The sequence below is a fragment of the Sardina pilchardus genome, chromosome 19, assembly GCF_963854185.1.
Source record: "Sardina pilchardus chromosome 19, fSarPil1.1, whole genome shotgun sequence".
In the NCBI taxonomy this organism is placed as follows: domain Eukaryota; kingdom Metazoa; phylum Chordata; class Actinopteri; order Clupeiformes; family Clupeidae; genus Sardina; species Sardina pilchardus.
This window is the reverse complement of record NC_085012.1, coordinates 1,712,801-1,726,885: the sequence shown is the minus strand read 5'-3', so window position 1 is coordinate 1,726,885 and position 14,085 is coordinate 1,712,801. Positions and strand designations below refer to the sequence as shown.

General features: G+C 41.2%; 1 protein-coding gene across 1 annotated transcript in view; it reads right to left on the bottom strand.

The window, feature by feature from the left end:
• Positions 1 to 9,372: 9,372 nt before the first annotated feature.
• skida1 (SKI/DACH domain containing 1) overlaps positions 9,373 to 14,085 on the bottom strand; it is a 4,941-nt gene continuing 228 nt past the window's right edge. Inside the window, exon 1 of the mRNA XM_062521616.1 lies at positions 9,373 to 14,085. This exon is cut by the window's right edge and continues 228 nt beyond it. Within this exon, the coding sequence (XP_062377600.1) occupies positions 11,917 to 14,085 (2,169 nt within the window). The 3' untranslated portion in view covers positions 9,373 to 11,916.

Below are 14,085 nucleotides of genomic sequence, written 5' to 3'. Positions count from 1 at the left end.
GGGGGGCGCCGTGGAGCGCAGAGGAGACGGGGCGGATGGTGGAGACAGGTGGAGACAGGTGGAGACGGAGAATCTGATCAGTGCACAGTTTGCGTCCTCGAGTCTGTTACAGAAGAGATTGACCTACATTTGCCATCTGCACCTTAAACAAATTGTTGCACTTTTCCCTTTTTCTTTTTTTAAAAAAAGAAAGACAGAAACGGTTGTTTATTCTGTTACCTATTGCAACAAAAAATCTATGGAATGCAGGCCATCATTTGTTGTTGTGGGAACAGGAGAGAGCTCTGTGTAGATGAAAGGAGAAGCATACTTTACCTCTGTCTCGTTAACAGTGCACACAACCTGGTGTGACATGTCAGTGTTTTAAGGTAGGGGGTGGGCTATTTGGAGAGGAGGGGCTCCTCATATGGGGAGCTATGTTGTGAATTTTTATTTGCCAATTGATGACTGTTTTTTTCTGTGTTTGTGAGTTTTAGCCTTTTTTTGTATTTTTTTTTTTCCATTGAATGTTTCTATGTGTAACTATTATGTGTCCCTCGAATGTGTTTGATTGGCAGTTTTCAATTGACAAGAAATGGAATATTTTGTATATTTTGCACATAAGGAAGAGAACCAAATGATAAACGTTTTGTCCCACCAGTTGGCTTCTACTTACAAGGGAAATGAAAATATAATGTACATGACATGGTGATGTTAGTGTTGGTATTACCTGAACCAGGTAATGTGCATTCTAAAGTAACTCACATCTTGTATCTTTGGAAAACCTCAAGTGTTGAATTTGGTAAGAGTTACAGATTATATGCACATATATTTTTTTTCATTGCTTTTTATTCAAAAACTGCTATCATGACTATTTAAAAAGAAGTTAATGCTGCAGTGTTCGGTTAAAGTGGTCTCATAAATGAAGATTGTTTCTGAAATTGTACAATGCTTAAGTACTGTAAAGTGCATGTTGCATAAAGCTTTTATTTTCTGCATCATATGTGGTTGAGTCCTAAAATTTTATGTTTTACATGATAACTCAGTTTTCTTCCCCATAATATAATTTTTGAAATGGTCCAAACCTGCTTTAAACTGTTTTCATACACACTGTGCAAAAAGTGTGCCTTTTTACTCAAGATTGTTTAATTTTGTATTTTGTAATATTTTTTTTTGTAAGGTTAAATATTATTTTCTAATATGAGGATGGCATGGATATTTCCCAGTTTTCTTTCATCCTTATTTGTGGATGTTTTGGATGTGTGATATATCCATACTGGAAAATAACGTCATTATCCCCTCGGCTTTAGAAAAAACGCTTAATGACCATTTCCTTGAAAGACATCAAGACGTGCACTGTTACGGACCGCTGGTGTGCCCATTTTGATGAAGTGTGAAACTTGCTATGCGTACAATGTTTTGAGGTAATAGCCCATCTTATAAACGCATTTTCCTCCGAATAGTACACACGTGCTACAGCTTTATAAACGAGCCAACTGAGCTCTCAATGGTCTGGAGATTAGCCTATCTGCAAGCATTAGGGGAGCATTGATATCCTCATCACATTTAAAAGCTAGCCTATAGGCCTATGCTTCTCCAAAAATTACTAACTGGCTTTAATTTGCCTTTTTAAACCGAGGAATAGTTGTTGAATAGGGAGGGGATGACTGAAAGCTGCCTGCTCAGCACGTTTATTGTAGATTCACAGAGGTAAGACAGGTAGGCTATAATTTAATCGTAATGTTCAGATCTTGATGTCCTTTCCCGTTGTTCTTAAACATCAGGCCTAATTCTCCATTTTGCATCCATGCGGTGAAAACAAAAACTTATAAATGAAACAGTATTCTATCATTTATTTTATTTTTTTTCCCAATTTTGTATTGTGTTTGAATGCCGCAGTTGTAGGCAACGTTTTGTGTGACTTTCAGACGTGTCAACGTTGATGGAAAATAGCTTAATGTCACCCATGTCTATTTCTAGTTTGTTTCAGCCTAAATTCTTTTGATAGGGGCAATGATGGCCACCTTAACATTACTTTCCGATGCGCATCTGACTCAAGAGTCCGGCTGCCTGTGCGGTATCTTCATGTTAAGCGAATTAATAGTCCATTTGCTCAAAACAATAAAGCACTTTGTCTGCGCACCTGCCTTCACATATTTATCCTTCCCTTTGTCATTTATCATTGGATGGTATTGCATTTATTTTCAACGTAGAATGAAGGAGCACATGTTCACGTCTTGAAGAACGTCTTGGTGCACATCGGCAGCTATTATTCAGACCTTTCGTTGTCAAAGGTCAGTAGGCTACCGCAAACTAGCAGGTTGTGAGCCAGTGGCTGAATTGGTCATAGCCTACTGACAATTAATCCATTTCGTTGACTTGGAATGTCTGAATGGCATTGGATACATGAGATAATATTAACCTTTGATCAGAAATAGGGCAGCGTGTTTGGCAGTGGCGCGCTTATCGTGCGCAAGTGTGCACCTGGAGTCACGTAATTAAACTCCTCTCGCGGAACTGCAGTTTGACAGTTCTTATTAAAGTGAAATTCAACAAAGAGGGAGATAACACATTATTAACTAACATCAGCACTCCAATTCGGTTGGTACGAAGACTGTATTTGAACCCAGTTCAAACAGGACTACAATTCTGTATTGAATGTACTCATGTTTTCGTGCTGGTAAATAGCCTAGTTTAATTTGGTTGTTGGTCACTGCCTTTTTCAAGACAATTCCAGGCGGCCTCTGTCTGTGATAGATCAACAGTGTGATAGACCAACCCCAAGTTTTTGACAGGCATACAGAAGTCTAGCCTAAGACATTAATTGGATGTCGACAATAAGTAAATGTTAGAGTGTGTGTGTGTGTGTGTGTGTGTGTGTGTGTGTGTGTGTGTGTGTGTGTGTGTGTGTGTGTGTGTGTGTGTGTGTGTGTGAGAGAGAGTGTGAGAGAGAGTGAGTGTGTGAGTGTGAGAGAGAGAGAGAGAGAGAGAGAGAGAGAGAGAGAGTCCTCGTCAGTCAGTCTGCCCACTTGTCTTTGTGTAAAATTGTTTAAGATTGATTTCTACCGCCCAGTTGTTTTCTGTAGCGTATATTATGTCAATGTGCCCTATTTTAGTTCGTCAGATCAAATATGATTTGGATTATGTAATGAATATCTGACCACCCAAAGGCTATGTGTCTCTGGTTCGTCTAACATTTGGCGACATCTGGATAAATGGGCCGCACCAGAGCACTCGGCCTACTTGGTCTTGAAAAGCATGAACGCCGATGAATAAACTAATGTTGGTCGTGAACTACCCATATCCATCTTGGACAGGAAAACAGTGACTTCTTTTAATCCACCAAAAATGCCAAATAGGCTCAATTATACGACCTTCTATCCGCGATTAAACTAAGTGTTAAATTAGGCTGGATTGGGTAGAAAACCTCAAAATAGAATATGTGCCAAGTGCACACTAAAAGAATTTCGTATAGGGCTACAATTTGAATAATGTCCCCTAATTGTCTATTTCTACACTGAATTATGGTTAGATTACTTAGAGTTCCGCTGTAATGACCGTTTCACCTTTGCACCTCTGGAACACTGTTAAAAATATGCCTAAACTTTCCATTTTTACGCACAAGCTATTAGTCGAAGCCTCTGTGCCTTGGGCCTACCATAGAGAAACTATTCTTTTGGGGATCCACATTTCTCAGCTTAAGAGACAAGGTGCTGTTTGTACAATATAGTCACTGAACAAACTATCTCTCCGTTCCTCCTTAAAATTTCACCCGTCTCCTCAACCTCCCCTTTAAGAGCTACTTTCATTAATGCAGATCACCAGTAGGGGGCAGCAGCACATAACAGTTGCGGGTCAGACTCTGTTCTTGGGATTTTTCATTGTAAAATCTCTCACTTTATTGCACTCGAGGTTGCAATAGACGGAAGGGATTTTATTGATGTTGCGCTTCGTAAATGTCAGACCACTGTGTAGCGAAAGTTCCCAGTAGGTTTTTTAAACACCACATTTGTTTTTGTTGTTGATGTTAAGTTACATAAGTGGCAATCGGTTAATGATTAACACACGCGTGCGAACACGCAGAGATAGATTGGCGAGAGAGACAGAGACGGAGAGAGAGAGAGAGAGAGAGGGAGAGGGAGAGAGAGAATGTTAATATGAAAAAGACCATTGATTGAGTGTTTTGAATAATTTCACTTCCAGACAATTTTACTGAAGAAAAAACTTTCTGATCATTACCATCATTGTTATTGCCCAGTAGCCTAACATATATTGCAGCCATAGTCTGTAATTTATCGATACTATATTAAATTGATGCATTTGTGCTCAAAACAGGGTATTTTGAAAAGCCATGAAGCATCAGACTGTTAGAAAGTGTGTTATATGTTCATATCTAATGATTTATTAATTAATTCATATTTTTGTGAATTAATACCTGTGTCCATTGCGTTTCTTCCTTGCCTTCTCATTATGAATACCTGTCAATATGTAGGAAAGTTATATTTATTTAATATGCTAAATTAAAATATCAAATGGTAGAGTAGTCTAAAATTAACACTCATCTAGGCTTAAACGTGTTCTCACAATTTTAGTTGGCTACGTCATGAAAATAATTACATTCCTCAGTCAACAACTGCCAATACGGCAACTGAGGTATTTGTTTTTAAAAAAACCTTAAATCACTAAGGTTAATTATTTCTGAATGAAAACTGATTTGTTTGGTCTCATGTGGTTGATCAATTAGCATTCAAAGTCATAAGACAAGATATGCCTAATAATTAGGAAATCCACAATAGGCCTAGTTGAAGACAAGAAGCATTGAGTCTTAAACGTGAGTCGATTTGTATAGGTTACTGGTTTCAGAGCCTCAATTAGCTTTGAATCAAGTCATCTATGCGGATTCAAATGAAGACGCTCGCTTGTTCTTTACATTATTTTGGTCTTTGTCATTTTGTGATGATTGTTTCTCTGTTTCTCTACGCACATAGAGAGAGAGAGAGAGAGAGAGAGAGAATAGACTGACGTGTGTGTGTGTGTATGTGCGTACAGATTCATACACACGTGTGTACCGTGTAGTTATTAAAACACACACACACACACACACACACACACACACACACACACACACACACACACACACACACACACACACACACACACACACACACACACACACACACACACACACACACACGCACACACACACCAGAGACATAGGCACACACCTACAATGAATGTAGTCTATTTTAGAAATGACCCTAGACTTTCACCCGAGTATGATAGAATATTAATTTTGAAAAAATTAACTTGGTCTAACGTAGCCTAACTATTATTTACTTGGTCTATGGGAAGAATGGGAGTCGGTATAAACCATGCATGGAATCTTTCTACCGACTCTCTTCCCAATGCTGGCTGGGATCTCTATGCTTTTAGATTTCTGAGAGATTGTAAAGACAACTGTCCCTCCAGATGCAACCGATATGTGCTTCGCTGTTTCTGTGTCGAGCAGAGTGCCGCAGTCAGCGTTTTTATTTATTCTCAACGCAGTTTTAGCATGTGAGTGTACCTAAGAAGCTCAAGTAGGCCTAGGCTACGCAACACTGGATGCAAAAGTACACTGCATGCTTCTTTTCATTGGATAAATGACGACATGTGTATCATAGGCTGTAAAAGAGTTGCCCATCATGCCCCGGCAATGGGCCTACTTTATGTTGTCATCAGCAATTAACTGCGTAAACGGATGAGAGAAAAGGGAATGAATAAGCGAATGTCAGAGTGAGTGACTGAAAAGGGTTTACCAAAACATGTTATAGGAGTTGGCACGAAACGACAGCTACTTTATTTGCTTCGTGTGGTGGATACCCTAGGCCTACGTTCAGTTTAGTTCACGCAGTGTTATATTTGGGCTGAGTCGAGGTAAAGCCGTCATACAGAGCTCATTTTTGAGTATGAGTTATCCATAGCTGAATTTAATTTGGTGAATGACATCTCTTCAAATTGCATAAAATATTGCCCTGTGTTTTCTAAACTAGATCCAATGCCTGATCGGTTCATTTACAAATGATGCTTTTATTCTAGGGGTCAAACAGGGTTCCGCTGTCCATCAAACGCTGCTGATTCAGAGATGTCATTGTAGTGGACTTGGTCAGAAGCGCTCTCCTTTACCCTTGCCCTGTGATTGCTGAATCTGAATGCGCGCTATTATCTCTAACCGTTCAGCAAATGTTCGGATTGGCGCATGGAATGCAACATGCACAGGCAACCCCAATGTAGCCTATTAATCTTCTTTTGCGACGATTTAAATCATGACAGAGTAGGCCCCATATAGAACTAAGCCTACTCCAGTCAGCCACGAACACATATTAGCACCTAACCAGTTCTTAGATAATCCGATGAAAACATCGAGCGGGTTGCGGAAATCTCAGGCTATAGGCCTACGTGTTTACAATCTCCACGGATATTCCATCATAATTGAAGAAATGAAAATAAAGAAGTTTAGTTCAGAACATAGTTCAATAATAAAATGTTCTTGGCCATTTTAAAACACGCTTTAGACTATGCTTAAATGACGGCGTGGGCCTACCACACTGAAACCCAAAAATAGGCTAACCGTTTAATTCATTAATATCCAGTGCTACTTGTAATCTCGACGTAAATATTTGGAAATATCCCTTCCTGACAAGCAGGAGACTGATACAATTGAGTAGATTGGAACATTCAAAATGTAGGCTACTAATAAAAACTAAACCTTTTATAGCGTTTATGTGGTGTTGTCATTGGTGGCCTACAAGATGACGGTAGAAGTCGGTTTCACCTACAAAGAATCTAGTTTTTATGATAATGTCTCATATTATAACGTAATGGTGTCGGGTCATATGCCGCTCTATGGGGCTAGTGCTCAAAGCATTAGCCTACATCTATATCAGTGGTTGAATTACAGACAGGGAAAAGTAAGTTTGTTTAGGGTGTGCCATGCTTCCTCCGAATGAATGGAAAACTTTAACTGTTCCCGTCGCTGTGGCGCAATATTGCGATAAATGAAGGCCGTGTCCGGTGGCTGAGCCTCCTGTATAGGCCTAAATAATAATGGACGTACCTAATTGACGCGCATAAGATGCGGTTTTGTTTGACAATGTGGCGCACAAGGGCCACAAAGCACAGACTGCAATGGCCTACTCGTAATGGGGCACAACCTAATAGTCAACCATAAGGATTAATTACCTTGCAAATAAATAATAGACTATAGGCCTAAACAATAACTAAAAACTGAAACTATTGTTAGGTCTTTTGTGCTATAGGCACAATCGCCGTTATTTCTCAGACTGTCCATTTGAACAAAACAGAGGAGGTTCACGAAATGGAAAACCAAAAACCAAGAGCTAAATAGGGAAAGTTGCTATAGACCTACAGGTATGAAATAGGCCTAAGCATATGGGCATTTGATCGTGGTGAATTCAATAGATTTTGGACTTAATCGATAGCATTATGGAATAGGTTGATATTAGGCTGCACAAAGTTGCCTCTAGATAGACGAAATCGTGACAAAGCTTGAGGTATCGCCAGTAGGCTAAGTCTTTTTTATTATTATCATTTTATTTTTTTAACCCATTTTAAAGCAATTTCCACAAGTGTCCATAATGGTTTATGTTAGTACTTTGAAAGCAGTTCATAAGCAAGTTGGTTAAAACACACATGCATGGACTCAAACGGAATGGCTCATGTGCAGTGTCAGAAAGGTTCACATCGTCAGCCGTTCGGCAATGCGGCTCCGCGTGCGGCAGTGCACGGGGCTGTAGGCTACAGAACTTAATCGTGGTGAGAGCATTAATGCAGTCTCGGTGCTGTTCCGTTCCACAACAGGCCTATACAATCTACCGCCCGCATAGTAAATATACAGACCTATAGGCAGGTCCGTCATTTAATAATAATAAAAATACAGCAACAATGCTGAACACGCGTCAACGTTATATGGCTTCACATTATGACTAATGTGGGAAAGTGGGGAATCGCACAGCATACACTGACCGCAGTGACCACTGAGGCCAAAACTGAAAAATATGTCGTCTGCAACATGTTGTTCTTGACCAAATTTAAGTCTGAAAATCTTACAGACCTCTTGAGTCTACAGAACCAAATCCTTTGCTGAAATTGATTTTTTAAATTATTTCCTTGCCCATGTGTTTGTGTCAGGGTGTCCTGCATTATTTATTTATTTGCGTAGGCTATTTATTTATTTATTTATAGAGCGTATTATTTGCATTACGTCCTCTGTTACCTCTTAATGCAAATTGAAAACATTAAATCCATGCTAAATTGCAGTGTGCTTTTCTGGTTATAATGTGAATTAATTAATAGGGATTTAACGCGTGACGTTAGATCTGCACAGTCGTTGGCACATATAACCAAGTCCGCGTGTGATACTTCAGAGGATGTTTATTCAGAGCAGAAGACAAAAGAAGTTATGAACTTCCTTTGTTTAACACCGGACTAAACGGACACATCCCGTCCAATAACTGGTGTTCAACGGTGGGCCTAAATCCAGTTTAGTGTTTCTGTCAGTCAGTCAACATCTCACTAGGCCTACTCTATGATTCAGAAACTCAAGGTTGAAGCACAAGCACTTTGTTGAATACAGGAACGTGACCGAACAGCAGCTTTCTCCACAACATTAGAGTCCAACATGAGCCCTGTTCGCGCTTTTGACCATTTCGCTTAATTAGCTGGTAAGCCCTTTGTCTTTGCACTATGCTGAGGGTGCCTTATGCTGCTGCCGATACGTTTTCTAAAGCATGATGAGGGAACACGTCTGAAATACATTTGATCAAACAACATCTCGCGTGAATGTAGTGATTCTGACGTAGTCTTAAAATGCCTATATTCAAATCAAAGTCTACTTTATCCTACAACACAAATCAGACAACAAAGCATTATTTTTTAGGACATGGTGATTCAGAGTAAAACAAAAGTTGCTTTGATACACCAAGGATCAGTTTGAGCACGGCCTACATTTACATGTCTTTGTCTTTGGATGTCTAAAAAAAAACATATTTTTTAATTTGATTAAACTTTTGAATTACCAAGAAAAGTTTTACATTCAATTCATTCTGCAAATGTTCATCGGGAAAATGTCAATATTTACTTCGTCAAACGCCTCATTCGCTGAACATAATCAAAACCTTGCCTCCTAAAGTTGGTGTAACTAGATCCTTTTAAATCGTATGTATCAAGTTGCTCCAGCGAACTGAGTGCACGTAATAGGCCTCGTCCCCTACAAGCGACATGCAGAGTATTCACACTTAAGAATTACATTCATGTACACGCATGGTCACTGTGCTCGCGTGCTTTTCTGTAAGTGTTTGGGGCACCACTGCCACTCCCCCTGGTGTGTGTGCATTTACTATTTACAGTTGTAACCTCGTGTTTTTTCCCTATTCCAAATTTCAACAGTATTATGCCAGAGACGAAGATGTTGTGGTCACCAACTGAGAATAAGGTCCTGAATGACCCAGTGTGTGTGCGATTGACATGTAGGCCTACAGTAAGGCTCCTTCACAGGAAATAAGACTCACTGACATCCACACCCAAATGCATTTAATTAACCATTCTTAGCTTAAAAAGAAAGAGAAAGTGCTTCAGAATCCACCATTCAAGTTTTCATCTCGAGTGCGTTCATTCTACACAACAATGGTAGGCCTATCAAAAAAAAGAAAGAAAATCACTAAAAAATAAATATTCAGGTTTTCATATAAACAACCAGTGACTTCAAATTTCATGTCATCATTTGACCTCAAGTATTATTATTTTTTTAAAAATGCAGAAGGACAAAGGAAAGACGTTCACACACGAATCTGCATCTAGACCACTGTAGTGTTTACGCGCCACTCCTCAGCCTCGTGCTCATATTGGGACCCTTAACGCTATGGAGAGCCACATGCTCATTCCCTTAATCTGTTCTAAATTCTACACGGCATGTCATTTGGCGATCCTTGCGTTGAGATACCTTGTGCTTCAGCCCGATTGCAACGCTACATTCCCTGGCCTCGCGGGGCACTTCGACACGGGGATTACGGGTGAAAGGTTCCTTGCTGAACTGGTGCGTGCGAGGGCCGTGTTTATTTATTTATTTTATTATTATTTAGAGAACGCCTTCTCCTCACCTCTCATTGTGGCCTGTGTGGTGTGCTCCTACGTTTGCGTAACCCCATACAATCAGTCTGCGAGGCTGGCTTTAACTTCTTAAAAATAGGCTACGAGCGCAATGCTTTATGTACACATCCACACCTGAAATACAAAAATACATGGATCATGAGGCCCTTACGTAGGCCTACGACCTACATTTAACAGTCTAGGGGTGTGTGCTATCTTTACAAAACCCCTGTTCTTTTTCCTTTAAACCAAGACACGTGAAGCCTAGTTTTGTGAGGGGAAAGCTCTACAGCCTACACAAAAATGGCCTCTGAATGAACTCTGAATGTCTGGGACAGTGACTAGATTTCAGCAGAATTTCAACGCTGCCATTCTCGACCAGGAGCTGAACTGTGAGCTTTTATAGCAACCCAGCTTTGCGTTGCTATGGTAAGCCCAGATGCATATTGGAGGGCTGAAGTACATTCATGACATAGCATCCACAGTGTCCATTTTGACTTGTATAATAATGGCTCTGAATTAGCACACAAAATATCATTTCATTGGCAAACAAAAAACACAATTCTTATCTCTTTGACATTCGAGGACTTACCCTCCAAGGGTAGCCATAGTAATTAAAAATAGCACTTGAATAGTGGGTCAGAGCGAACAAAATCTCAGCTGGGCATAAGGACCCGTGTGATTATGGGATTTCCCAACCCATGATTCACAAAGGTATATTACACAATGTACAGAATATTTTGCGCAAATAATTCACATTTGCGCTGTTTCTGCTGTATAACCCCATAATCAGCCTATCATAATAAACAAGTATTGATGGGTATCAGAAAACGGGTTCAAGGATAAAAAAAGATCTACATTTACTCAGTTTACTGGGCACTTTATACCTGCTATTGTTATAGGAGATATGAGGTTCAGAACATTCCTCTTATAAAAAATCATACACTTGATGTAGCCTAGGCCTCGCTATTGTGTCAAAGTGCAATGGTGAATTTGTGCTCATCTATCTGTCTGTATAAACCTAATGTGTGTGTGCTCACAAGACATCGATTTGGTGTGTTTTTCCCTTGTATGCAATCGTGCAAATCAAACAACTCCTGATTGTCGGTACTGAGGCCTACAGACGCATTGGGATGCTTGTACACAGGCCCATACAAACACACAAGGCTATGGGGAGTTTCTTTTAACAACAACAAAAAAACATTGAACAGCGACAACCCATTTCAAACCAAATCACGTAATTTAAATATCTCCAAACAAAAGATCATGTCCAAACCCCTGTAAAAAAACAAAGAACATATCCACTTCAACAGTCAGTCCTTTTGATCATCACCCAACGGTGTGTCCATGCCCTGCCGGTGCGGGAACAATGAGAACTCCACTGGTTTCAAGAGGTTTTTTCCACAACTGTAAATAACTCAAGGTTTACTTAATATTAACAATGAAAACCTAAAATCCAACAGGTCGAGCACCATGGCGTGTACATAGGGTCAATACAGAGGAAAAGCACGTTTGCAATACCACAGCCATTGCTTGAGGGAATAGCCGATATTCTCCAGCGTCTGATCAGACAGGACTCCTGGAACGTGTCTCACTCAGTCCAAATGATAAGACAGAAACGTTCAGAGGCCCAGCTCCATATTGTGCACGTGTAGTTCCATGACAACTCGGCGTGCTTATCCTCAAAAGCAAACACGAATGAAGGTGAGACGTAGGCTCATCAGTGCACACATTTTAAGACGCGGTTATAAATAAACAAAGCACATTTTCACGAGATGAGAGCTTGTAACATTAGCATTTCCTGAATCTCTGACTGGGTGGGGGAGGTACGACAGATCCACCAAGCTGCCATGTCCAAACAGGGTGAGACTTATGAGGCAGTTCGTTGTTTCTTAAAGAGTTCAAAGAGTAAGCTGGAGTCAAATCTCCATCACTGCCAAGAACTAGTGATGGCGGAAATGGAAAATTCGCCATGAAGTTGAAGGGTTTTTTCCCACATGCCCCATGACTAGTCGCACGTTTGCGCTTATTGGTCCCCGTGCAACCCTCGCCTGATCCTTCATTACTATCCGCTTTACCTGCTGGATGAGGACTCCTGTCAACTCCCGCAGTCACCCTCGCCTGAATCCGCGGAGCCTCAGCCTTACTTCCCAGTGCCAAACTCCTGTAGTTTTTCCGAACTCGTGCACCATTTTTGTACTCCCCTTCCACTGGACAAGCAATGTTTAAAGTGCTTTCTGCTTCTGGGTTACTACGGGTCTTCCTGTGAATAATGGCAGTGCTTTCGCTAGCTTTAGAGAAGTGACTTGACCGGTCAGTTGGTTTTAACTCGTTAGTAGGGCCATGACTGTAGTTGGTTTCTGACTCTTGTCCTTTGGTCGAGTACGCATAACCCTGAGTCGCATATTCGTACTCATCATATGTACTTTCCACTTTGATTTTGACATTATTTAGTAGAGTGGTGGGTGTTTTCACCGGTCTGGTCTCGCTGCTGGAACTTGTGGCCGAGATGGGTTCCCCCGCCTCTGTTTTGATGGCTTTCAGAGGTGAGGGTTGTCTCAGGCAGTGGCTATTTTTCACTTCTCGTTTGAAATGGGAGGCTAATGAAAGATTGTTTTCAGAGGACGTCGAAACTATTGTTTCATTGTCTTGGGCACAGTGTGAAATCAAGGCTTGAGGGCATTTGTTTGTATGTCCTGGTGTCCTTTGTTGCAGAAATGCTTTGTTTCCATTTACGCAAGATGGGCCTGTATCTTTAACTCCGTTAGCTGTAAGGTCCTCCGTCTTTGGATCATTTGGGAATTCAAACTGTGGTTGTGTGCAGGAAACTCCTTCTCCTTTAGAATCAATGAAGTAACTCGCAGCAACAGACGTGTTGAATTTAGGCAAATTTAAGGCATCGCCATCCCCGTGGTTATCCCTGCATTTGGTAAAGCCACATTTTTGCTGTTTTTTGCCTTTGTCATCATTCGGTGCAGTTGTTCCACTATGTGCGCCTGGTCTTTGCTGGAGATTGTAGTGGAAAGTAGGCTGCAGAAGCAAAGGTGCTTTAGTGTTCAGACTCGTAAATCTTGCGCGTCTGAAGCGAATACTCTGTATGGACACTTGACTGGACACAGAACTCGAATCAGACTGGGACGAACTCTCCTCGTCGGAACTGACATCCGAAGACTCCGAGGGGGATTCGTCCTCCTCCTCATCCGAGGTTCCGGAGTTGCTAGTCGTGGACAAACTTGACCCAAAATCCGAGTCATTGTTTACACGCTCCGAGAAGGAACTAGATTCCGTGTCGCTGCTGCAACTCTCCTGAAAACTCCCAGTGTGCGGGTGGTCGAGGTATAAGTCGTGATCAAGGTGAAAAGAGCCGTTGGGTGTTTTTGTCTTGCAGCACTTCGGAACAAACAAAAGCTGTTGACTGGGTCTGCTCCGGTTCCAGAACTGCCTCCCGGTGCTCTCGCGCTTCCTTTTCCTCTTGTAAAGTAGGTCGGCGGTGCCTGCGAGCTTGGACTGAGCTGCAATGGCGGACTGGTAGAGAGCGGGCTGTCGGCTCACAGCATTCCGAAAAAACGAGTGTCGCTGGTTAAAGGCTACATAGTTGCCAGGTATCGGAGTTGTTTCATAGTTTTTGAACGTTTTACTTGCAGACTTTGTGACAGCTTGGAAGTCATGACGAAGCGATTTGCTGTAAATTTGAGGTAGATTGGAGTCGGGTCGGGAGGCAGTCTCTTGCCGGCCAGCTTTGTTTTTAAATGAAAAAGTCTGTGGAACGCTGTGCAAACTTAACCAAACTTTTTCTTTCCAAAATCCATCCTGCGAATCATCGTGAACCTGGCCAGCACGCACACTCTCCGATGGCTTGATTTTTACCTTCCTTTTGTTGGATTTAAGCACACGTTCAGTTTTGCAAGAAAAATACAGTGCCTCTACATCCTCTCGTGAAATCAGGGTACATTTAGCCGC